Raw genomic sequence first — 26,900 nt, 5'->3', positions numbered from 1 at the left:
TAGTGATACAAGCTGGATCCCTATTCTATAATTTACATTATGTAGGTATCCATGAACAGCAACCATTCTGTTTTATCTTAGTTTAACCAAATAGCTTTCAAAGGCTGTAATACTTGTATTGTTGTTTTTTTGTTTGTTTTTTTCTTTCTAATTAACATTTCCAGTAGTGAAGGCGTTAATGTACAAGTAGATTAAAAAGCATTCGTTCTAATTGGAGAATTTACAGGGGATTAAGAATTAGAGAAGATTCTGAGAATGAATGAATACATAGGTGGATTAGTGAAAATACATGAAATGAATGAATATGAACTTAGATAAGATAACATTAACACAATCAAAACATAACATAAACATGCAATTAACATTAATAAGAGCAGATTATATAACTGGAATGGATTGGGTAGAACATTGGCTTAAGGATAGAGTACAAAGAGTTGTCATTAATGGTAAATGTTCAAGCTGGATAGAGGTGGCAAGTGGTGTCCCTCAGGGGTTTGTTCTGGGACCCCTTCTATTTAACATATTTATAATTGATCTTGAAGACAGCATTGAAGTCATGTTTCAGTGTTTGCAGATGACACAAAACTTTGTAAAATAATACAATGTGAGCAAGATATTACTTTGCTGCAGAGGGATTTAGATAGACTGGAGGACTGGGCACTCAAATGGCAGATGAAATTTTATGTAGATAAATGCAGTTATGCACTTCAACGTAAAGAATGCACAAGCAACTTAGAACCTTAATGGAAGCAAATTAGGGATAACAACAACACGAGAAGGACTTGGGAATTGTTATAGACAACAAACTATGCAACAATGTGCAATGTCAATCAGCAGTGGCCAAGGCCAGTAAGGTATTGTCATGCATGAAAAAGGGCATTCATTCTCGGGATGAGAATATCATTTTGCCTCTTTATAAATCACTGGTAAGACCACATATTGAATATGCTGTGTTGGGCACGTGTTTTAAAGAAGGATATTAGGGCACTAGAAAACGTGCAGAGGCGGGCTACAAATTTAATAAAAGGAAAGGAACATTATTATTATGATATTTATAGAGCGCCGTCAAATTCTGCAGCGCTTTAAAATGGGTGGACGAACAGACATGTAGTTGTAACCAGACAAGTTGGACACACAGGAACAGAGGGGTTGAGGGCCCTGCTCAATGAGCTTACATGCTAGAGGGAGTGGGGTAAAATGACACAAAAGGTAAGGATAGTATTAGACTAGTGACAGTTGCAGAAGAGGATATCATATCATATCAGCTATGAAGAAAGGTTAACAAATGTAAACCTATTTAGTTTAGAAAAATGTCGCCTGAGAGGGGATATGATAACATTATACAAATATATCGGGGCCAATACAAATCATTGTCTGGAAATCTATTCACAAACCAGACTTTACATAGGACACAAGCTCAAGCGTTTAGACTGGAAGAAAGAAGATTTTGACTAAGGCAAAGGAAAGGTTTTTCGTTACCGTAAGAACAATAAGGATGTGGAATTCTCTGCCTGAAGAAATGGTTTTATCAGAGTACATACAGATTTTTGTAACTACCGCAGGCTGAACTCTTTGACAAATTCTTTCCCTGTAGGCCCAGGTGGAGGATTTGGCCCTTGGTCTCAATGGACCCCTTGTTCCAAAAACTGCACCGACGGTGAGTTCCCTGCAGTGAAAACACGTTCACGATTCTGTCAAAGAGGATGGAATTGTACCGGGGAGTCATTCCAGGAACAAGTGTGTAACTTGCCCCAGTGTACAGGTCAGTACAAACCCAGTTGTCATCCTCAATCCAAACCATGGGTTACCGTCTATTTATGAGATATACCCATATGATGTTCCCTTAATGGGAGCTTACCGTGAGATATCATTCTATGAGATGCCATTCTAATGTAAGATATGCCCATACCATGAGATATTAGTTTAATCGGAGCCATGTCCATTCTAGATATATTACTAATGGGAGCAATGTCCATACCATGAGATGTCGATCTAAAGGGAGCTATGCACATTCAATGAGATATCATTCTAATGGGAGCTATGCCAGTTTCAGGAGATATCATCCTAGTGTGAGCTATGAAATCCAGGAGATATCATTCTATGAGATGTCATTCTAATCGAAAATATGTCCATACCATTAGATATTTTACTGGGAGCTATGAAATCCAGGAGATATCAATTTATGAGATGCCATTCTAATGGGAGCCATCTCCATACCATGAGATTCTGTGCTAATATGAGCTATGTCCATACCTTGAGATATCATTGTGATGGCATCTATGCCCATATCATGAAATATAATTCTAATCAGAGCTTTGTCTGTACCATGTTATATACTGTAACGGGAGCTATGTCTGTATCATGAGATATAGTTATAATGGGAGCCATGTCCATACCACGAGATATAATGCTAATGGAAGCTATTTCTGTACTAATGGGAGATATGTAAATAATATAAGATATCCCTGTAATTGCATCCATGTCCGTATCATGATATATCATATCATTCTAATGGGAGCTATGTCTGTACCATAATATATTACTGAAATGGGAGCTATGCCCGCTCAATGATATATCACTGAAACGGGAGCTATGTCCATTCCAGGAGATATCATTCTAGTGGGATCTATGTCCATTCCAGGAGATATCATTCTAGTGGGATCTATGTCCATTCCACGAGAGATCACCATAATGGCATCTATGTCCGCATCATGATATATCACTGAAATGGGAGCTATGCCCGTACCATGATATATCACTGAAATGGGAGCTATGTCCATTCCAAGAGATATCATTCTAGTGGGAGCTGTGTCCATACAAGGAGATATCATCGTAATGGCATTTATGGCCGAATCATGAGATATAATTCTATAGGCAGCTATGCCCGTACCATGATCTATCACTGAAATGGGAACTATATCCATACCATGATATATCACTGAAATGGGAGCTATGTCCATTCCAAGAGATATCATTCTAGTGGGAGCTGTGTCCATACAAGGAGATATCATCGTAATGGCATTTATGGCCGAATCATGAGATATAATTCTAATGGCAGCTATGCCCGTACCATGATATATCACTGAAATGGGAGCTATGTCCATTCCAGGAGATATCATTCTAGTAGGAGCTATGTCCATTCCAAGAGATATCATTCTAGTGGGAGCTATGTCCATTCCAAGAGATATCATTCTAGTGGGAGCTATGTCCATACAAGGACATATCATCGTAATGGCATTTAAGGCCGAATCATGAGATATAATTCTAATGGCAGCTATGCCCGTACCATGATATATCACTGAAATGGGAGCTATGTCCATTCCAGGAGATATCATTCTAGTAGGAGCTATGTCCATTCCAAGAGATATCATTCTAGTGGGAGCTGTGTCCATACAAGGACATATCATCGTAATGGCATTTATGGCCGAATCATGAGATATAATTCTATAGGCAGCTATGCCCGTACCATGATCTATCACTGAAATGGGAACTATATCCATACCATGATATATCACTGAAATGGGAGCTATGTCCATTCCAAGAGATATCATTCTAGTGGGAGCTGTGTCCATACAAGGAGATATCATCGTAATGGCATTTATGGCCGAATCATGAGATATAATTCTAATGGCAGCTATGCCCGTACCATGATATATCACTGAAATGGGAGCTATGTCCATTCCAGGAGATATCATTCTAGTAGGAGCTATGTCCATTCCAAGAGATATCATTCTAGTGGGAGCTATGTCCATTCCAAGAGATATCATTCTAGTAGGAGCTATGTCCATTCCAAGAGATATCATTCTAGTGGGAGCTGTGTCCATACAAGGACATATCATCGTAATGGCATTTATGGCCGAATCATGAGATATAATTCTAATGGCAGCTATGCCCGTACAATGATATATCACTGAAATGGGAGCTATGTCCATTCCAGGAGATATCATTCTAGTAGGAGCTATGTCCATTCCAAGAGATATCATTCTAGTGGGAGCTATGTCCATTCCAAGAGATATCATTCTAGTGGGAGCTGTGTCCATACAAGGACATATCATCGTAATGGCATTTATGGCCGAATCATGAGATATAATTCTAATGGCAGCTATGCCCGTACCATGATATATCACTGAAATGGGAGCTATGTCCATTCCAGGAGATATCATTCTAGTGGGAGCTATGTCCATTCCAAGAGATATCATTCTAGTGGGAGCTATGTCCATTCCAAGAGATATCATTCTAGTGGGAGCTATGTCCATTCCAAGAGATATCATTCTAGTGGGAGCTATGTCCATTCCAGGAGATATCATTCTAGTAGGAGCTATGTCCATTCCAAGAGATATCATTCTAGTGGGAGCTATGTCCATTCCAAGAGATATCATTCTAGTGGGAGCTATGTCCATACAAGGACATATCATCGTAATGGCATTTATGGCCGAATCATGAGATATAATTCTAATGGCAGCTATGCCCGTACCATGATATATCACTGAAATGGGAGCTATGTCCATTCCAGGAGATATCATTCTAGTAGGAGCTATGTCCATTCCAAGAGATATCATTCTAGTGGGAGCTGTGTCCATACAAGGACATATCATCGTAATGGCATTTATGGCCGAATCATGAGATATAATTCTAATGGCAGCTATGCCCGTACAATGATATATCACTGAAATGGGAGCTATGTCCATTCCAGGAGATATCATTCTAGTAGGAGCTATGTCCATTCCAAGAGATATCATTCTAGTGGGAGCTATGTCCATTCCAAGAGATATCATTCTAGTGGGAGCTGTGTCCATACAAGGACATATCATCGTAATGGCATTTATGGCCGAATCATGAGATATAATTCTAATGGCAGCTATGCCCGTACCATGATATATCACTGAAATGGGAGCTATGTCCATTCCAGGAGATATCATTCTAGTGGGAGCTATGTCCATTCCAAGAGATATCATTCTAGTGGGAGCTATGTCCATTCCAAGAGATATCATTCTAGTGGGAGCTATGTCCATACAAGGACATATCATTGTAATGGCATTTATGGCCGAATCATGAGATATAATTCTAATGGCAGCTATGCCCGTACCATGATATATCACTGAAATGGGAACTATATCCATACCATGAGATATCATTCTAGTGGGAGCTATGTCCATACCACAAGATATCACCGTAATGGCATCGATAGCGTATCATGATATATAATTCTAATGGAAGCTATGTCTGTATCATGAGATGTGATATGTATGGAAATAATGAGATGAGATGAGTTTTCCCTTTCAGTTTCTCTGACTGTGTTTTGAAATGTACTAAGCTCACTTTAGTAAACACCCTGGGTGTTTGTAGGCTGTACTGTAAACACTGCATTTTTTCTGAAAAGACAGTGTTTACAGCAAAAAGCCTGAAGGGAATGATTCTACTCACCAGAACAAATTCAATAAGCTGTAGTTGTTCAGGTGACTATAGTGTCCCTTTAATTCGCCTTTCACCCTTTGACAAGATTGTTATATCTGGCATGCTGAAGTCCCTGTAGAAATTCAGGAACATAATATGGGAACTGATTAATGTGTGAAGAACAGACATTGATGCATTTGATTTAAGTACAATAATGTTGATGTGTTATGACTGCTGTAATACTCTCTTTAAAAGGGTATTTTTTTCATATTTTTATATCTTTGCACTAGATAATGCTCCATGTGAAGAAGAAGACTGCAGTCTGAGGAATTGTACATGGAATAAATGGTCAGAGTGGAGCAAATGTTCTCGATCTTGTGGAGTTGGGCAACAAAGACGTCTTCGCACCTACAACCCACCAGGAGAAAAAGGCTTGTGGTGTGAGGACATCCTGACTGGGAACGTGCAGAGGAGATTCTGTAATCTAGAGGCCTGTAAAGGTAGTATACCCTAGAAATTGACCTATTCTGTTATTTATGCTTTCTTTTAGTAATGCATTTTTTAAAAATATATGCAAAAAAATACAAAACATTAAAGATATAAAAGATTGTCACATTGGAGATTCCTATCTTTGTGGAAGATTCCTAGATTTCCAATCAACAGTCTTGAGCTTTGCCCTCACTAGACCGTAACTTGGACAGTCAGCAAGATCTCATATTGTTGTATATAGTTTGAACTTTTTAACATGTTCAATCCAGCACTGCACGACTTAATATAGTGTTAATAAAGTATTGTCTTCTTGTGGTATTTCAGTGGATGGAAGCTGGTCAAAATGGAGCCCGTGGTCCTGGTGTGACCGAACATGTGGTGGTGGAAAGTCAGTAAGAAGTCGTACATGCACTAGTCCTCCTCCGAAAAATGGAGGAACTGACTGTATTGGGGAAAAATACCATGTTCGTATCTGCAACCCAAATCCTTGCGGTAAGAAAGGTGAGCAGGAATGCAATGTGCTGTGGGTTGATGGGGAGTAATGCCAATTGTTATACTTGTAATCTGTGGTTAAAAAGAAACAAAATAGAAAAGTAACAAAAGTTAGATCAGTTAGCTGTATGAACACAAATGGTTTAAATGTATTGGTGTCTACAGGAATAAAGAAACATTGAGTGGAAAATGAATAAAACAGCAAGATACTGGAAGCTTATAGAATAAAATCTATACAGAGAGATCACCGGGTATTTATACAGATATAACCCAGATAGAACGTAATACATCAATGTCACCGGGTGTTTATACAGATATAACCCAGATAGAACGTAATACATCAACGTCACCGGGTGTTTATACAGATATAACCCAGATAGAACGTAATCCATCGATGTCACCAGGTGTTTATACAGATATAACCCAGATAGAATGTAATCCATCGACGTCACCAGGTGTTTATACAGATATAACCCAGATAGAATGTAATCCATCGACGTCACCGGGTGTTTATACAGATATAACCCAGATAGAATGTAATCCATCGACGTCGCCGGGTGTTTATACAGATATAACCCAGATAGAACGTAATACATCGATGTCACCAGGTGTTTATACAGATATAACCCAGATAGAACGTAATACATCGATGTCACCGGGTGTTTATACAGATATAACACAAATAGAATGTAATCCATCGACGTCACCGGGTGTTTATACAGATATAACACCAATAGAATGCAATTCATCGACGTCACCGGGTGTTTATACAGATATAAGACAAATGGAATGCAATCCATCGACGTCACCGGCTGTTAATACAGATATAACCCAGATAGAATGTAATACATCGACGTCCCCGGGTGTTTTTACAGATATAACACAAATAGAATGTAGTACATCGACGTCACCGGGTGTTTATACAGATATAACCCAGATAGAACGTAATACATCGACATCACCGGGTGTTTATACAGATATAACCCAGATAGAACGTAATACATCGATGTCACCGGGTGTTTATACAGATACAACCCATATGGAATGCAATCCATCGACGTCACCGGGTGTTTGTACAGATACAACCCAGATGGAATGCAATCCATTGACGTCACCGGCTGTTAATACAGATATAACCGAGATATAACGTAATACATCGACGTCCCCAGGTGTTTATACAGATATAACACAAATAGAATGTAGTACATCGACGTCACCAGGTGTTTATACAGATATAACCCAGATAGAACGTAATACATCGATGTCACCGGGTGTTTATACAGATTTAACACAAATAGAATGTAGTACATCGACGTCACCGGGTGTTTATACAGATATAATTCAGATAGAACGTAATACATCGACGTCCCCGGGTGTTTATACAGATATAACACAAATAGAATGTAGTACATCGACGTCACCGGGTGTTTATACAGATATAACCCAGATAGAACGTAATACATCGACATCACCGTGTGTTTATACAGATATAACCCAGATAGAACGTAATCCATCGACGTCACCGGGTGTTTATACAGATAGAAAGTAATCCATCGATGTCACCGGGTGTTTATACAGATATAACACAGATAGAATGTAATCCATCGACGTCACTGGATGTTTATACAGATATAACACAGATAGCATGTAATACATCAATGTCACCGGGTGTTTATATGTATTTCACCCATTTATGACTACAATATAATGTATTTTCTCCCAAAGCTGAGGGTTGTCCACCTGGCATGGAGTATGTGGACTGTGCCAATAGATGTCCACGGCACTGCTCTGACTTCCAGCACGGCTTTGTATGCCAGGATGGAGAGGTCTGCGAAGCAGGTTGCCGCTGTCCAGCAGGTAATATCCCATACATTCTCATTATTTGCTGCTTGTTTGTTATCAGACCTGTAATATTCTGACATAGGAAGAATGTTAAGGAGATCTGACTGCCATTCTGGGGTCAAGAAGGATTTTTTTCCTAGTTTGTTGCAAAATTGGATAGTGCTGTTGATTTTTTGTCTTCTTTTGGATCAACAACAAAAACAGATGTGAGAAAGGCTGAACTTGAAGGAAACGTGTCTTTTTTAGCCTATGTAACTCTGAGAGCCGAGCACATACCGGGCCTATGTAACTATGTAACTATGAGAGCCGAGCACATAGCGGGCCTGTGTAACTATGTAACTATGAGAGCCAAGCACATAGCGGACCTGTGTAACTATGTAACTATGAGAGCCGAGCACATACTGGGCCTGTGTAACTATTTAACTATGAGAGCCGAGCACATACCGGGCCTGTGTAACTATGTAACTATGAGAGCCGAGCACATAGCAGGCCTGTGTAACTATGTAACTATGAGAGCCGAGCACATACCGGGCCTGTGTAACTATGTAACTATGAGAGCCGAGCACATACCGGGCCTGTGTAACTATGAGAGTTGAGCACATACCGGTCCTGTGTAACTATGTAACTATGAGAGCCGAGCACATAGCGGGCCTGTGTAACTATGAGAGCCGAGCACATAGCGGGCCTGTGTAACTATGAGAGCCGAGCACATACCGGGCCTGTGTAACTATTTAACTATGAGAGCCGAGCACATACCGGGCCTGTGTAACTATGTAACTATGAGAGCCGAGCACATACCGGGCCTGTGTAACTATGTAACTATGAGAGCCGAGCACATACCGGGCCTGTGTAACTATTTAACTATGAGAGCCGAGCACATACCGGGCCTGTGTAACTATGTAACTATGAGAGCCGAGCACATAGCAGACCTGTGTAACTATGTAACTATGAGAGCTGAGCACATACCGGGCCTGTGTAACTATGAGAGCCGAGCACATAGCGGGCCTGTGTAACTATGTAACTATGAGAGCCGAGCACATACCGGGCCTGTGTAACTATTTAACTATGAGAGCCGAGCACATAGCAGGCCTGTGTAACTATGTAACTATGAGAGCCGAGCACATACCGGGCCTGTGTAACTATGTAACTATGAGAGCCGAGCACATACCGGGCCTGTGTAACTATGAGAGCCGAGCACATACCGGTCCTGTGTAACTATGTAACTATGAGAGCCGAGCACATAGCGGGCCTGTGTAACTATGAGAGCCGAGCACATACCGGGCCTGTGTAACTATGAGAGCCGAGCACATACCGGGCCTGTGTAACTATTTAACTATGAGAGCCGAGCACATACCGGGCCTGTGTAACTATGTAACTATGAGAGCCGAGCACATACCGGGCCTGTGTAACTATGTAACTATGAGAGCCGAGCACATACCGAGCCTGTGTAACTATTTAACTATGAGAACCGAGCACATACCGGGCCTGTGTAACTATGTAACTATGAGAGCCGAGCACATAGCGGGCCTGTGTAACTATGAGAGCCGAGCACATAGCGGGCCTGTGTAACTATGTAACTATGAGAGCCGAGCACATACCGGGCCTGTGTAACTATGTAACTATGAGAGCCGAGCACATAGCGGACCTGTGTAACTATGTAACTATGAGAGCCGAGCACATACCGGGCCTGTGTAACTATTTAACTATGAGAGCCGAGAACATAGCAGGCCTGTGTAACTATGTAACTATGAGAGCCGAGTACATACCGGGCCTGTGTAACTATGTAACTATGAGAGCCGAGCACATACCGGGCCTGTGTAACTATGAGAGTCGAGCACATACCGGTCCTGTGTAACTATGTAACTATGAGAGCCGAGCACATAGCGGGCCTGTGTAACTATGAGAGCCGAGCACATAGCGGGCCTGTGTAACTATGAGAGCCGAGCACATACCGGGCCTGTGTAACTATGAGAGCCGAGCACATACCGGGCCTGTGTAACTATTTAACTATGAGAGCCGAGCACATACCGGGCCTGTGTAACTATGTAACTATGAGAGCCGAGCACATACCGGGCCTGTGTAACTATTTAACTATGAGAGCCGAGCACATACCGGGCCTGTGTAACTATGTAACTATGAGAGCCGAGCACATAGCAGACCTGTGTAACTATGTAACTATGAGAGCTGAGCACATACCGGGCCTGTGTAACTATGTAACTATGAGAGCCAAGCACATACCGGGCCTGTGTAACTATGTAACTATGAGAGCCGAGCACATACCGGGCCTGTGTAACTATGTAACTATGAGAGCCGAGCACATACCGGGCCTGTGTAACTATTTAACTATGAGAGCCGAGCACATACCGGGCCTGTGTAACTATGTAACTATGAGAGCCGAGCACATACCGGGCCTATGTAACTATGTAACTATGAGAGCCGAGCACATACCGGGCCTGTGTAACTATGTAACTATGAGAGCCGAGCACATACCGCGCCTGTGTAACTATGTAACTATGAGAGCCGAGCACATACCGGGCCTGTGTAACTATGTAACTATGAGAGCCGAGCACATACCGGGCCTGTGTAACTATTTAACTATGAGAGCCGAGCACATAGCGGACCTGTGTAACTATGTAACTATGAGAGCCGAGCACATAGCGGACCTGTGTAACTATGTAACCGAGAGCCGAGCACATACCGGGCCTGTGTAACTATGTAACTATGAGAACCGAGCACATACCGGGCCTGTGTAACTATGTAACTATGAGAGCCGAGCACATACCGGGCCTGTGTAACTATGTAACTATGAGAACCGAGCACATACCGGTCCTGTGTAACTATGTAACTATGAGAGCCGAGCACATACCGGGCCTGTGTAACTATGAGAGTCGAGCATATACCGGGCCTGTGTAACTATGAGAGCCGAGCACATACCGGGCCTGTGTAACTATGTAACTATGAGAACCGAGCACATACCGGTCCTGTGTAACTATGTAACTATGAGAGTCGAGCACATACCGGGCCTGTGTAACTATGAGAGTCGAGCACATACCGGGCCTGTGTAACTATGAGAGCCGAGCACATACCGGGCCTGTGTAACTATGTAACTATGAGAACCGAGCACATACCGGGCCTGTGTAACTATGAGAGCCGAGCACATACCGGGCCTGTGTAACTATGTAACTATGAGAGCCGAGCACATAGTGGACCTGTGTAACTATGTAACTATGAGAGCCGAGCACATAGCGGACCTGTGTAACTATGTAACTAGGAGAGCCGAGCACATAGCGGACCTGTGTAACTATGTAACTATGAGAGCCGAGCACATACCGGGCCTGTGTAACTATGTAACTATGAGAGCCGAGCACATAGCGGACCTGTGTAACTATGTAACTATGAGAGCCGAGCACATAGCGGACCTTTGTAACTATGTAACTATGAGAACCGAGCACATACCGGGCCTGTGTAACTATGAGAGCCGAGCACATACCGGTCCTGTGTAACTATGAGAGCCGAGCACATACCGGGCCTGTGTAACTATGTAACTATGAGAGCTGAGCACATAGCAGACCTGTGTAACTATGTAACTATGAGAGCCGAGCACATACCGGGCCTGTGTAACTATTTAACTATGAGAACCGAGCACATAGCGGACCTGTGTAAATATGTAACTATGAGAGCCGAGCACATAGCGGACCTGTGTAACTATGTAACTATGAGAGCCGAGCACATACCGGGCCTGTGTAACTATGTAACTATGAGAACCGAGCACATACCGGGCCTGTGTAACTATGTAACTATGAGAGCCGAGCACATACCGGGCCTGTGTAACTATGTAACTATGAGAGCCGAGCACATACCGGGCCTGTGTAACTATGTAACTATGAGAGCCGAGCACATACTGGGCCTGTGTAACTATTTAACTATGAGAGCCGAGCACATAGCAGGCCTGTGTAACTATGTAACTATGAGAGCCGAGCACATACCGGGCCTGTGTAACTATGTAACTATGAGAGCCGAGCACATACCGGGCCTGTGTAACTATGTAACTATGAGAGCCGAGCACATACTGGGCCTGTGTAACTATTTAACTATGAGAGCCGAGCACATACCGGGCCTGTGTAACTATGTAACTATGAGAGCCGAGCACATACCGGGCCTGTGTAACTATTTAACTATGAGAGCCGAGCACATACCGGGCCTGTGTAACTATGTAACTATGAGAGCCGAGCACATACCGGGCCTGTGTAACTATGAGAGTCGAGCACATACAGGACCTGTGTAAGGAGATAGTTGTGTGTAGTCTGGTCAATGTAAACTGACAGAAAGGACCGCGGTCCTCTTGTATCCACCAGTCCTAGTGCATTTACTGTTCCTGTGGCCATACCTATTCTGACAAACATCACTTATTCTGAAGATAGAACATCTTTTGGTCGAATGTTGGTTTGGCTCAGCCGAATTTTGACTCAGAAACTGAACCGGGAGAACAAACTGAAAAGGCGAGCATATCAGCCAATCAGTGTGCTGTAAAATATGTTCATAATATAAATAATCTGGAAAGGCCGTATTTACTGCTAATAATCTGCATTAAACAGGCGTTAGATGTCTGTAGCTCAGCGTCCGCACTGTGAGAAGACCTTTAAGAGCACATGCACTCTGAGTTTGTTTTCTACTGACCCGCTTTATTCTGCTCAATCTACAGATGAATATGTATATGTTTGTGATACTCAGATAGTGGTGATTCATGTAATATTTGTCACTCAGGACTTCTGGAGCAGGATTCGGTGTGCGTTCCAATCTCACATTGTGAATGCACAGATACTCAGGGCCAGAGCTGGACACCACGCAGTGCCTTCCAGGAAAACTGCAACAACTGCTCCTGCGAGGATGGCCACCTACTGTGCACCAACCATACGTGTCCCAGTGTGGACTGCAAATGGAGTCAGTGGTCAACTTGGTCACCATGCAGTGTCACCTGTGGAATTGGCCAACAGACCCGATTCAGGTAACACAGTATTTCAGAGTACAACCTATTTAGAAATCACTTCTTATAAGAATAAACTTTTAGTAGTAGCGTGAATTTTTAATCCAAGGTTTTGCCTAATATTTCAGTTGGTTTGCAACCCTAAAATGTTATCAAACACTTTAATGCAGCTACATGTAACCAAACGGCTGATATAAAAAAAGACTTCATAAGCAACTTTTTAAAATAGAAATTCCAATCCTTCCCAGCCTGCGGCCACAAAACTTCATCTTGTGTGAGTGAGAATAATTGATGATTGTGCAGGAAATGGAAGGTGCAGAACTGTTAACTTCTTGAAAAGGCAGTTTAGTCGTGGAGTTATGTGACAGAGCAGCCGGTAAAGATTTATACAATGTACCTTCTAACCAGAAGTGCTCTTTAGATGGAACTTCTTTGCTGGACAACTGGTAATTTTAACCTTTTGTTCCCTCTCTCAGGTCATCCACCTCTGGGTCACCAAGCGAAGATTGCCGAATACCCGAGAGACAAATCCGACAATGTCACGAGGGTGTGTGTCCCAGCCTGTGTCCGGATAATGACTTTGAAAGGAACATTGGGGATGTGTGGCTGGTGGGAGAATGTCAGCAGTGGTCAGTCTCCACTCACCTCCATCTTATCTAGAATGTCTCTCTGAATCTAACGCTTCATGTTCTAAATGCTCTGATGACAATTCTTATCTGATACAAGATTATTTATTTGTAATTTTATGACACGAACTGCTGTTTGAGGGGTTACTGCCACATCCACACATACCAATCTTAGGAAAGACTTAAAAATCCACTTTAATTTAGCTGAGCAGGCATTCCTTTTAAGGGGTCATTTGTTATAAAACTATTATACATGGTAGCTTTGATTTAACAGAGTATACGTTTTTCACAATTACCGCTCCCTCCTCAAAAAGATCATCTGGTGTCCGTAGGCTAAGGCGAAAATGAAACAAAATGGTTAATGCTATTTTAGCCAATAACATGAGCGATAGTTTCTGTATTATTCCTCCAACTTACTGTTCATATATAATAAAGGATTATGTGTATTAAATGATCTCAGATGATCAGATTATCCATAATATCCTGCTCTCAATCAAAGCTACCTGCTGGAACTTTTGCCACAAAACAAAATGGTTGCTTCCCATGGCCCTACTGTAGTTTGTTAATCTGTATGATGTGATGACGGTTATACGCATATATAAGGTAATGCCAGTCATTTCTCCTTCATTCAGAGAGGGTTCTGCTTTAAAAACATTATATATAAGGATATCAGTATTAGTGGTTTACAGTCATGTGACATCTGAAGGCTGAGGGGTTATGGGTATTTTAGTTCACAGTGACAGCTGTTTTTGCTGATGCGTTAAGAGTATATACTCACTGCAAGTTCTCCAGTAATTATGATAACTGAAACTTTTCCTTTTCCCTCCTCATGTTTTTCCTTTCCAGTATCTGCACCCCAGAGGGGAACCACTGCCAGGACATGGAGTGTAGAGGTGAGATTCAAATCAACCACTGACTGGTGCTATTCAATATGAATCCGAGAGTTTACAATATACTACTATCGAATCTGCCTATCTACTGTATTCCAGCTCTTTATTAAGAACTATCAGTAAGTGGAGAGCATTGACACCTGGAATCTTCAGAAGGGTTTTTTACTTTAAATCCAATTCCAGCAAGGTGGCTTAATGAGGTTGAGTTCTAGGTTGTTGCTGGAAGGTCTACATGGTTTAGTGCAGGGGTGCCCAAAAGGTAGATCCATTTGACAAAGCATCACGGAAGCTGTAGTTTAAAAACAGCTGAGGATCTCCCCTGGTTTAGTGAGTCTAGATGATTCAGTGAGCTTTAGGGTGAGTTCCAGGTGATGATTTATTGAGTTCCATATGTTTTAGGTAAGTTTATATAGTTTAGTGAGTTCCATATGGTCTAGCTAGGTTTAGTGAGTTCCACGTGGTTTCAGTTAGGTCCGGATGGTTTAGTAAGTTACATATGATTCAGTTAGTTTAGTTAAATTTAGATGGTTTAGGGAAGTGTGGATGGTGTTGTAAGCTTGGGTGGATTAGTGAAGTCTGGATGGTCTTGTGAGCTTGGGGTGTTTAGTGAAGTCTGGATGGTCTTGTGAGCTTTGGTGGATTAGTGAAGTCTGGATGGTCTTGTGAGCTTGGGTGGTTTAGTGAATAAGCCTAGATTATTAAATGATCATTGTGATAGCGTGACTTGTCTTCTTTGCAACACATAATTTCTAAATGTTATATTTTCCCTTCAGATTAGAGGCAGTGCTTTACAACAGGGATTTCTAATCTAAAGGGAAAAAACAGGCAGGCAATCCCCCAAACTTTTCAAGAACCTCCCCCAATTAACCTTTTGCACTATAAATTGCCTCTTACCTAAGACAGCCCCAGTTCTTTGCCTGCCTTCGGCAGAGGAGGGTGTAACGGACCGTTTCACTTACAAGAGGATAAAACCCAGTTTAGGCGATAATCCCCTTTCTAGATGCACAGGCAGCTACGGCAAACACCATTCTCCCGACTGGAACCACACGAACACTGGGACAGCTGAACAAGAAAAGCAGACATCGGCTTACACTCCTGGCAGTCAGCAAACAATCCCATTCCCCCAAAGAACGAGACGACACATCGCTTTGAGGGTTAAGCAAGAACTCAGGACTGGCTCATCCAGCCTGGCTTTTATTTCCAACTCACACATACAGGCCACACCCAGGGGGAGGCATAAAATAACCAGTCAGATACATGGTACAACCCACACATCCCCTCCCCTCAGATAACCAGTTAACATACTCATACAGCCAGGAAAACTACAGTTTTTATACATGTGCTATAACTTTAAATCCATACATCCAATCTTCCTAAAAACTGCATATTTAGAATCAGCACACTTTAAACATACACCCTTCCAAAAATCATACAAATCCCTCCAGTGGATCAAAAGTTAGCTGGAAGTCCTTTATGACCGACCGCAAGCACAATTTCCTGCCCAAAACAGTTCCATAGATTTGGGCTGTGCGGTCGGTCAATTCATTTCGAACGGGACTTAGTCTCTGGAGCTGCAAGTTCAGTATGGGAGAAGGTAAGGGTCAGCGGTGTTCGGCAAAATGTGTAGCCGATTTCAGTTCCACAGAATCTTTAGCATACACCGCTGACCGCATTTGAATGACTAAAATGGCCGCCGCCACGTGTTCGGCTGTCGAATGGCGGCCAACCAGCGCTCGGCAATTAACCTGCAGTAACCTCACAGCCTGGGAGGTAAATTGCCTGCACACTTTAACTTCTGGGTGGTCCGCCTGTGTGGTACTTGGTTCAGTAAGCCCTATTTACTGAACCAAGTGGGAGAGAGCCAGGAACAAGTTATTTTACAGGTCTGGGGACATAGTCTTAAAGGGGTATTGTTCAGCAAAGTCACAATATGTCCCCAGCCGGTTCTTAAAGGGCCATACACACACAATAAAAGTTCATACTTTTCAGGGGCCATAGTCTTAAAGGGTATTGTTACCCAAAGTCTCAATATGTCCCCAGACAGTTCTTAAAGGGCCAGCAGCAGTACAATAAAATACCATTCCCTGTGCTTAAAGGGCCAGCAGTCGCACAATTAAATACAATATGCCCCAAATAACCCAGGGGCCATAGTCAGCAGGTAAGAGGCTAGCAACCAGGCCTCTCCAGTTCACAGTGGCGAAGCTGGTTTCGCCACAGAGGGTGTCAGGTTTTCTCCCCAGGAGTATGGTGAGAGGGCTGAGGCTCGGGAGGCTCTGCTTCTTTTATTTTTTTTCGTAGATCTGCCAGGGATAAGCACGCCGGACGTCTGTATCTCCCCTGTTTGTATTACTTCCGTCTATACCGTGCCAGGTGCCGGGCAGACGATGGTGCGCATGCATGCGCTAGCTGGGAGGTCCTGGCGGTGGAACACCTGTACAGGTTGCAATGCTTTCCACCGTGGAATTGCGGCACGCATGGCAAATGCGCAATGCGATTTCAAAATTCAGGCGCCAATTTTTTTTTTTTTCTCTCCCTGTTTCAAAATTTTGGTTTATCCGGCTTTTGTATTTTCTGGGGCTGTCTCAGGTAAGAGGCAATTTATAGTGCCACAGGTTAATTGGGGGAGGTTCTTGAAAAGTTTGGGGGATTGCCTGCCTGTTTTTTTCCCTCCAGATTAGAAATCCCTGCTGTAAAGCACTGCCTCTAATCTGAAGGAAAAATAAATTTACGGTAAGTAAAAATGTATGCCTTTTTTTTTTTTTGTATATTCAGTGGATGGAAATTGGACTCCATGGTCCCCGTGGTCTGAGTGTCCAGTGACCTGTGATGCAGGAGTTCAAATCCGCACAAGGGCCTGCATCAACCCTCCCCCACGCAATAATGGTTCTGACTGTGATGGAGCAGAGACAGAGACACAGGAATGTACCAACAAGCCTTGTGCAGGTGAGCAATGATCTATGTGTGGACCATCCAGAAATTATACAGTATTTTTATACCCCACCTCCTCTAGATTGTAACTCGGTCGAGCAGGCTCCTCATCAATCTTTTGTTCCTGTCAAAATAATCGTTTGTCTCATTTGCCGTTATATAGACCAGTTTTTATAATTATAAAGTGCTGAGGAGTAGATGGGCGTCATATAAATGCCAATAATAATAATATAATGAACTGATTACCCTAGTGCTGTGACGTACTAAGCAGATCCTACCAACGCCCTGTCCTTACACTAAAATTAATAATGTTCCCAGTGTGCGCTCCTTGACTCGCTGTACAGACCTATGGTATAGGTCGGTGCTTCTCAAATTAATATGATATTAATAGCGCATAGAATAGGGTCGTCCTTACACAATGTGTTATCTTCCAGGCAGCGATTTATGTGACTGGTCAGACTGGACTCCTTGTTCGCGAACCTGCGGCACAGGAATAACGAGTCGAATATGGAGATGTGACTGTCCAATCCCTGAATCTCCTGACTTAACTTGCAATACCACTGAGCATGTGCAGATGGAGGCGTGTTACACTCAGCCGTGCAAAGGTAAAAGCATGACGAGATCATAGTGTAACTTGCATGATATAGTGACAGAGGACAGGCTCACAGAGTGTTAATCTACTCATTCACTCACTCACAGCAAGTAGCACAAGTACAGGGTGTCCCATATAAATGTATGATTATAAAGGCCGTGTTTATTAACAAACAGTTTGTTTTCCAAATTTAAAAGAATGTACAGAAGTTAATAAAACATCTTTTTTTTTGTCAATGCCTGTTTTCAAACTGATGACTGTTCTGTTCCATTCACTGCCAATAACACAAAGCGGCTCTTAAAGTGTGTATACATTTTTTTTGCATCATCACCCTTGAGCTCTGCCCTCTCTGGTCCTGTATCTGTCAGTCTACTGTGTGCTGTCTGGACTCGTTTAACCCAGCACTGAGGAGAACACTCCAAATGTCATATCCCGGCACAATTACTGTGCCACTGTTAGGTCACCAGGCTCCCCCGTCTACGTATCAATGTGGCCGTGGGTTAAATACAACGTTTATCCTTATCAGTAATTAGCATTAAGAGTTTTAATCCGTTTATCTATAATAATATTACATTCCTACAGAGGACATTCAGAATCCTCTTTGTCTGGAGATTTGCGGCTCCTAAACGCCATCAAAAACATTAAAATGTGTAAATAACAATTTTACCTTCTGGGAGGCGTTCATTTAATCTGTACATTGTGCTTGTGAAACTGCAAGCTAATATACTGATTGAAAGATATTTTACCTCAGGATTAGGTCCTTCTCTTCCAAGATGGCTGCCAGCACAGTCCAGTCCTTTAAATGAGGTGCAGCACATGCCACAAGGCACAGTGTCCCCCGACCACTAAGCACTGTGGGCTGTTATCTGGGAGCAGGGTGACTGCAATTATTACAGAATTACACATTGACATCTATAGGAAACAGGGAACACGTCTCAAGGAAGCTGGCCTCTCATAATGCAGAGGAGGGAAGATTACATTTGCGAGGGCATTTATACTTTTTTGGATGTGTTGGCAGGGGGTCGATGTCTGTGTCCCCTTGGTGTAATTATTAGTGTGGCGGCCACCTCAATAAAGAGGGGTTTACGCCACCAAGAGATGTTCTTTCCCTCTAGTTTAAAGAGAGCTGCGATAATCCTTAGACCGCTAATCCTAAATCCTAAAAAGGAAATAGTGATTATAGCTCCCCCCTTCCCCCCCAAGCACAAGACGAGGCTCTGTGTTGAGGGTAAAGCAGGAACTGGTTTTAATGGAGCCACAGGCTGGCTTTTAGATAAGTTCTCATGCAAGGGGTTTCTGGTTACATAATCCAGGGGCATTCCCCACTGGACCCGAGAGGGCACAGCGACATTATCACACATATAATTACATTGGCTCTCAGGTCCAGGACATACAGAATAAAAATACCCCAAAATACACATTTTGCAGTGAGGCACCCCCTCAAGTCCTATATCCCCTGGTAGCTTAGATCTGAGCGCCCAACATATGTCGAAATCACTCAGATCCCACAAATATAGCCGAAATGCCACCAGGGTATAATTTAGACCGACCGCACACGAGGAGCCTGCACAAAACAGTTCCATGAAATCAGGCCGTGCGGTAGTTCGGTCTCTTTCTGGAGCACGAAAACATATCAAAATAACGAAATAACTGTCCATGTCCATGGTTCTCCAGTGTCTCTTGTTTGGATGGTTAAATATACTGAAGGCCGCTGCTTTCGTGCAAGGGAAAGTCGAACCAATGGAGGTCCCATCGGTTTTCGTGCAGTCAAGTGCCCGATAATAGTTACATACACTCGACAACAAAACACCGCTGGCTGTGTTCGACAGTCAAGATGGCCACCGACCGCTCAGAATGTTGAGGTGTTTGCGGTTATCCCAGGTGTTGGAAAGGTTAAAGGGTTCAATAGGCAGCACGCTCCACTACTGGGTGGTCGTTCGGTAGTTGGTTCGTTTTTTTTCAAACAAGACCAGGGTATTCATAGAGAAGGTTAGAATTACCAAACAAACAGAAGAACTAAGAAATAAATATAAAATCCAGGGACAGGGAGGTCTGTCACAATAAGTGTTTATACTGACTCAATATTACACATTAGAAATCCTGTATCTCTCTGCATAAAGATGTAAATACATTTTCTACGTTTATTTTTTGACTGAATGTAGCCATTGTTAGACTCCTATGAATTTATTCGCTAACTCTGGATTGTAGCAGGTTCATATCTGATTGGAAGAATTGGGTGGGCCGGGTAACAGAGTTGGAGAGTTCTGTACATATCTGTGTGTCCCTTGCAGGGAGCTGTACCTGGGGCCCGTGGAGTGAGTGGTCTAACTGCTCCTGCCAATCTCTGGTCCAGCAGCGACATCGTGAGCTCCAGACCCCTAGCTTTGAAGGGGACCCCTGTGAGCCGCTGGGACGTGACCTTCGATCCTGTAACCTGTCTGATTGCTCCGGTAAGATTAGACCTAAAAACATCCAAACAAAATGTAACAAACCGCTACACATTGCGCCCAGTTAGAGGCATTTTATTCAGCTCACAATGAAAAAGCAAACATCTATTGATTAATCACTCATAAATGACATGATTTTATTTCATTGAGCAATATAAACTATTATAAACGTTTCAATTGCCAGTTAAATGTTACTTAAAGGGACACTATAGTCACCAGAACAACTACATCTTATTTTATTAGTTCTGGTGAGTAGAATCATTACCTTCAGGCTTTTTGCTGTAAACACTGTCTTTTCAGAGAAAATGCAGTGTTTACATTACAGCCTAGGGATACCTCCATTGGCTACTCCTCAGATGGCTGCTAAAGAGTGCTTCTGGGGCAGTGGTGCACAGTGTGACTGACATTCACTGTGTTTGGCTTGTGCTGGCTCTGTGTCCTGGTCTGCCTCCTTGTCAGTCTCAGCCAATCCTATGGGAAAGCATTGTGATTGGCTCAGAACAACACTTCTGGTGGTGTCAGCAAAGCAGGCAGATCAGGGGCAGAGCCAGCAGCAGCAGGCTGGAATAAAGGCAAGGATTTACTATCTTTAGGGTGGGAAGGGCGGACCAGGGGGGCTAGATTGTATTTTTTAACACAATAGGGTAATGCATACATGATTGTGTTCCTGACCCTATAGTGTTCCTTTAAACAAGAAAATAGGTAAAATAAGTAATCAGTTATATTCAAAGCGATAGCCAGATTTCATGAGCTTTATCTTCATGCAGATAATATGCAGCGAACATTAGGGGTACCTGGGCACAGTTGGTGCTCCCCACATTAGACCTGATTACTTTACGAATTTTCCACCAATCAGAGTGTAAGGTTTAGTAATTTGATCATCTCTCCGGGGGCTTTCAGGATCGTTAATGTATTTTTGTGATTAATATCACATGTTTTAATTGCTGCAGAGGTGTGGGGGATGGGGTGATCGGAGCTACTAAAAATGGCAAATATATACAAGGCCTGCAAAGTTAAAGTTTAGGGTTTTCTTGGAGTCCAGAAAATCAAATTAAAAATATCAGACAAATATCATACAAACTACCCAAACTGGAGAACGGAATCCGATACTTTGTCCTAAACTGTGCAAGTTCAGTCCCCTATGACTCCTTATTTAATCACCAACCCTTGTATGTTTAGTTGAATTTGGTTTTTCTATGAATTGGTCTGGACCCAGACTGGTTTGATCTTTTATCTCTACTCAATGTTTCTGCTACCCGGCCTTCCTCAGAGTCCAGCTGCCATCCGCCATTCCTGTTTAAATTCTGTGGGTCTCCCTGTGACAGCCTCTGCTCTTCTAAATGGAGACCGGAGACCTGCCTCGACGTGTCCCAGTGCCAGCCTGGCTGTTACTGCCCAGAGGTAAGTGTCCCTGCTCTGTGTACCTGCAGTACATCGCTGGAAGAAGTAAGTAAGTTACAGTATACCCTATTCCAGATCATTACATCTTCAATTTCACAGAACACGGCATCTTCAAAACAGGTATCTCATAATGTAGCTCCAACACTAAATACTACCTAATGACTAACTAACCATAAACACAATCTAACCTTAAAACACTACTTAGTCCTAAACACTACCTAACTCTAAACACTACCAAGCCACCACATAACCTAAACACTACCTAACCATAAACACTACCTAGCCATAAACACCTTCTAACATTAAACACTACCTAACTCTAAACTCTACCAAAACACATCATAACTGTAGCAGAATGGACCATGCTACCGTATTCTTATACAGGCTCCGGGCTGTCCGTACCCCAATTTCCCCCTCCTTATTGTCCCCTATGTTTGGAAGTTTCAATAACTGTGGGAGACATACTCCCCTTACTTTGAACTCTAAACTTGTTCCCCTGTTTTACCTGGCTGTTCGTATAAATCCATTCCCTTAAGTGGTTTCCACGGTTTTGTTCAACTACCGAACGCTAGACCACCCAGATATGGAGTGTGCCGCTCATTAACACCGTTCACACCTCTATAAACCGCAACCACACGAACGTTCTAAGTGGTCGGCTGGATGGTCGCCGTTTGTATAGATGAACACGTGGCGGCAGCCATCTTGGGACACGAACAAAGGCAGCGGTGTTTGGTCGTCGAGTGCGTGGAACTAAAATCGGACACTCGACGGCGCGAACACCGCTGGGACTTCCACCTCCAGCTACGTTCGACTAGTAATCTACCAAACCAGATACATTCACTAACACTATGCAAGAACGGATCCGTTCGACTATTTGAACATTACTTGACTGATTTATTATTTATTTTATTTATTATTGCCATTTATATAGCGCCAACAGATTCCGTAGCGCTTTACAATATTATAAGAGGGGGATTTAACTATAAATAGGACAATTACAAATAAACTTACAGGAACAATAGGTTGAAGAGGACCCTGCTCAAACGAGCTTACATTCTATAGGAGGTGGGGTGTAAAGCACATTAGGACAGGAATTTACAATCAAATAAGGTGGGCTGTCCTTTAGGAGAGGGCAAGAGACAGGTATGTGAGGTAAGGGTTAGTCTTGGAGGCCATAAGCTTTCCTAAAGAGATGGGTTTTAAGGCACTTCTTAAACGATTGAAGACTAGGGGAGAGTCTGATGGCGGTAGGCAGGCTATTCCATAGGAAGGGAGCCGCCCGCGAGAAGTCCTGCAAGCGCGAGTTGGCCGTACGAGTGCGGACAACGGACAGGAGGTGGTCACAGGCAGAACGGAGAGACAGAGAAGGGACATACCTATGGATCTGTGAGGAGATATAAGAGGGGCTAGAGTTGTTCAGTGCTTTATAGGTGTGAGTTAGTACCTTGAATTGACTCCTATAGCATACAGGAAGCCAATGTAAGGACTGGCAGAGGGGTGAGGTGTGAGAGAAACGACTAGAGAGGAAAATCAATCTAGCAGCAGCATTCATTACGGACTGTAAGGGTGCAGTACGGCTATTGGGGAGACCAATCAGGAGAGGGTTACAATAATCCATGCGGGAAATTACTAGAGCATGGACAAGCTCCTTGGTAGTATCTGGTGCAAGAAAGGGGCGGATGCGGGCTATGTTTTTAAGATGGAATCTACAGGATTTGGCAACATGCTGGATGTGAGGCTCAAAGGTGAGACCAGAGTCAAGTATGACGCCAAGACAGCGCGCTTGCAAGGATGGACTGATGTTGGTACCACAAACTTGGAGGGAGAGCGAAAGAGGAGGATCAGTATTAGGAGGAGGAAAGACAAGGAGCTCAGTTTTTGAGAGATTGAGTTTCAGAAAGCGGGAGGACATCCAGTCAGAGATGGAAGAAAGGCAAGCAGTGACACGTTGCAGGACGGCAGGGGAGAGGTCCGGGGAGGAGAGATATAGCTGGGTGTCATCAGCGTACAGGTGGTAGTGAAATCCAAAAGAGGTAATAAGTTTGCCAAGAGAGGCAGTATAAAGAGAAAATAGAAGGGGACCAAGGACGGAGCCTTGGGGAACTCCAACTGAGACAGGGCAAGGGGCGGAGGTATCATTAGAAAAGGAGACACTGAATGAGCGTTGGGAGAGATAAGAGGAAAACCATGAGAGGACAGAGTCACAGAGACCAAGCGATTGAAGAGTTTGAATAAGGAGAGCATGATCAACGGTGTCAAAGGCCGCTGAGAGGTCAAGAAGAATTAGTATGGAGTAGTGGCCTTTGGATTTGGTCTGATAAAATAGATCGGCCGCACAGCCTAATTCTCTGGAACTATTTTGGGCATGAAGCCATGCATGCGGTCAGTCGAAAAGTGACTTCCAAGGAATTCTTGAACCCCGGCTCTGATCTGGGTGATTTTTTATTTTATTTTTTTTTTATATGTTGTTCACCCAGATCAGAGCTATCCAGGGATGTGACATTTATGGGATATTTTATGTTTTTGAGGTACTTCTGAAACTTTGTGTAAATAAACTTTGTGTTTTCCTGCCTGGGGATAATTGAGTTACTATATTGTCTCCCAGGCAAAGGGAAGGGATTGTGCATACTGTATGGGAGTGTCTCCATGTACAACACTGTTTCATTGGCTTGTTAACTTTGTGTCCCTGTGCCCAACAAGGTCCACCTGGGTGTCACCCTTGTTGGGTAAAATCGCATAAAAGGCAAGTGTGCCTCCATTAAAACCAGTTATTACCCCAGAGCTGAGTGTCGTCCAGTTATTAGGGAGGTGTTGGGAGAATCTTGGCTTACTTTGCTGTGTTTGGCTGTTCCCTTGGAGTAACCAACATCCAAAAATGCCCCAGATCGGTTCAGGGTTTTAGGATTCCCATTAGTGTCCTTTTTCTTACCGACTACACACAAAGCTCCTGCCCAAAATAGTTCCATAGATTCAGGCTGTGCGGTCGGTCTCTTTCGGGAGTTCAAAACATAATAAAATACCGAAGGTATCAGTGTGTATGAGAGCTGATCGTGTGCCCCCCGTTCGGGACTTTAGTTCTACCGAACGCTGTTCCAGTGACTCAAAATGAACTGCACATACTTGTGGCTGGAGGACCCAGCAGTGTTCGCGCCATAGTGTGGACGATTTTAGTTCCATGCACTCGAAGACCAAACACCGCTGTAGGCGTTCGCGGAGTTAAGATGGCTGCCATCTCATGTTCGGCCATACGAACGACGGCCACCCAGCCGACCACTTAGGATGTTATTAGTTTGTAGTTTCCGTAAGTGTGAAAGAGGTCAGACAGGTTAATGAGTGGCACACAACAGCTCTGGGTGGTTTGGCCGTTCGGTTGTTTGTTCTGTATACGAAATGGGCAGGTTTTAAGTGTTTAGTTAGTTCGTATACCGAATAATTCAAGGCATCACAATTAAAATGAACAAAAATATTTTAACAGGGTGTAATCCATGGAGAAGGCATTTGTCACACCACCTAACCCTAAACACTACCTAAATACTACTTAACCCTAAACACCTCCTAACCCTAAAAACCTCCACCCCCTAAACACCTGTGACGGAACGCTGGTACTCCGACTGAGTACCTCCGCCAATCAATGCTCCTAGTGCTCGCTGAGGACTCCAAGCACTCCAACCAACACCATCAGCACTGCAGACCCCACTTCCAGCGATACAGCTGCGCCGGGGTCTCGCCGGCTCCACCCACCCTGGATCCACGACCAGGATCCAGCTCCCAGTGGGTGACCCTCTCCTAAATTCAGAGAGCGTAGCAGGAACAAATCAAGCTATTGCAAGAGCTTACTCTGGGGAGTAAGTGATTATAGCAATCCCCAGAGTGTAGGTATCCCTTCCCCCAAACATGAGCCAAGGCTTCAAGAAAGGTTCAAGATGATCTGATTTTAATGACCACACACTGGCTTTTATGCAAGTCCCCATGCAAGGGGACATCCCACAGGGTGGGACACAGTACAACCAATCACAGACAATACAAACACAACACTCCTACAGTGACATCACAATCCCTCCTCTCTATCCTGGAGATAATTGGGAAGTAATCAAATTATCTCCCAGGACAGAGGCAAGACTCCATTAACCACATGGTTACAAAAATACATAAAATTACACAATGTTACAATTACTACATAAAACATATACATGCAACATATCCCCAGATAGCTTAGATCTGAGTGCACATTATGATTGAATGGCACTCAGATCACATACATACAATTCAATCGCCATGGAGCCAAAGTCTTTTCCATAGTCTTTCATACACGAATAGGCTCCATGGCATAGCTATCTGGGGTAGCACTACTCACATACTGAAAGTCCCGAACACTCGGCAGAAATACACAAATAAACCTTTCTGCAGGGGAAAATACAGCTATCAGCACAGGGGCCATAGTCGGAAGGCAGGAGGCTAGCCAGTAGTCCTCTCCAGGCACTGCCTAGCCCTAATCACCGCCTAGTCCTAAACACTTTCTGTGGTTATGTACCCTGGTTGTCACCGTAAAGGTGGCCCTTTACCTTGTGATTATAGCCCTAGAGTGTTATGCTCTCTGCTGCATTATATACCACGGTCTCACCCAAACACTAGTCGAGACTTAGTGAATGGGGAAGAACTGGTTTTATTTAGGCGTAGCACAGGAATTTATACATAGACCACAGAATGGGGTCTCCATTCTATATAACACAAGCCCACCAGGCACCTCTGTGTCTGGGATATAATTGAGTTAGCTCTGGGTTAAAAACTCATTATATCCGGGATACAGAGAGCGCA

The 26,900-nt window shown here is 43.3% G+C and overlaps 1 protein-coding gene across 1 annotated transcript in view; it reads left to right on the top strand.

The window, feature by feature from the left end:
• The window catches only part of LOC134609506 (SCO-spondin-like), a 267,787-nt gene that overhangs the window by 198,585 nt on the left and 42,302 nt on the right, over positions 1-26,900 (top strand). The window contains exons 86-96 of the mRNA XM_063453166.1: positions 1,595-1,762; positions 5,685-5,894; positions 6,208-6,375; positions 8,101-8,232; positions 12,982-13,222; positions 13,678-13,830; positions 14,674-14,720; positions 17,490-17,660; positions 18,080-18,250; positions 20,529-20,687; positions 21,955-22,085. Of these exons, the coding sequence (XP_063309236.1) occupies positions 1,595-1,762; positions 5,685-5,894; positions 6,208-6,375; positions 8,101-8,232; positions 12,982-13,222; positions 13,678-13,830; positions 14,674-14,720; positions 17,490-17,660; positions 18,080-18,250; positions 20,529-20,687; positions 21,955-22,085 (1,751 nt within the window). The remainder of the gene's footprint in view (positions 1-1,594; positions 1,763-5,684; positions 5,895-6,207; positions 6,376-8,100; positions 8,233-12,981; positions 13,223-13,677; positions 13,831-14,673; positions 14,721-17,489; positions 17,661-18,079; positions 18,251-20,528; positions 20,688-21,954; positions 22,086-26,900) is intronic.

Source organism: Pelobates fuscus, chromosome 4 (assembly GCF_036172605.1).
Source record: "Pelobates fuscus isolate aPelFus1 chromosome 4, aPelFus1.pri, whole genome shotgun sequence".
In the NCBI taxonomy this organism is placed as follows: Eukaryota; Metazoa; Chordata; class Amphibia; order Anura; family Pelobatidae; genus Pelobates; species Pelobates fuscus.
The sequence above is the reverse complement of the archived record's forward strand: the minus strand, read 5'-3'. Positions and strand labels throughout refer to the sequence as shown.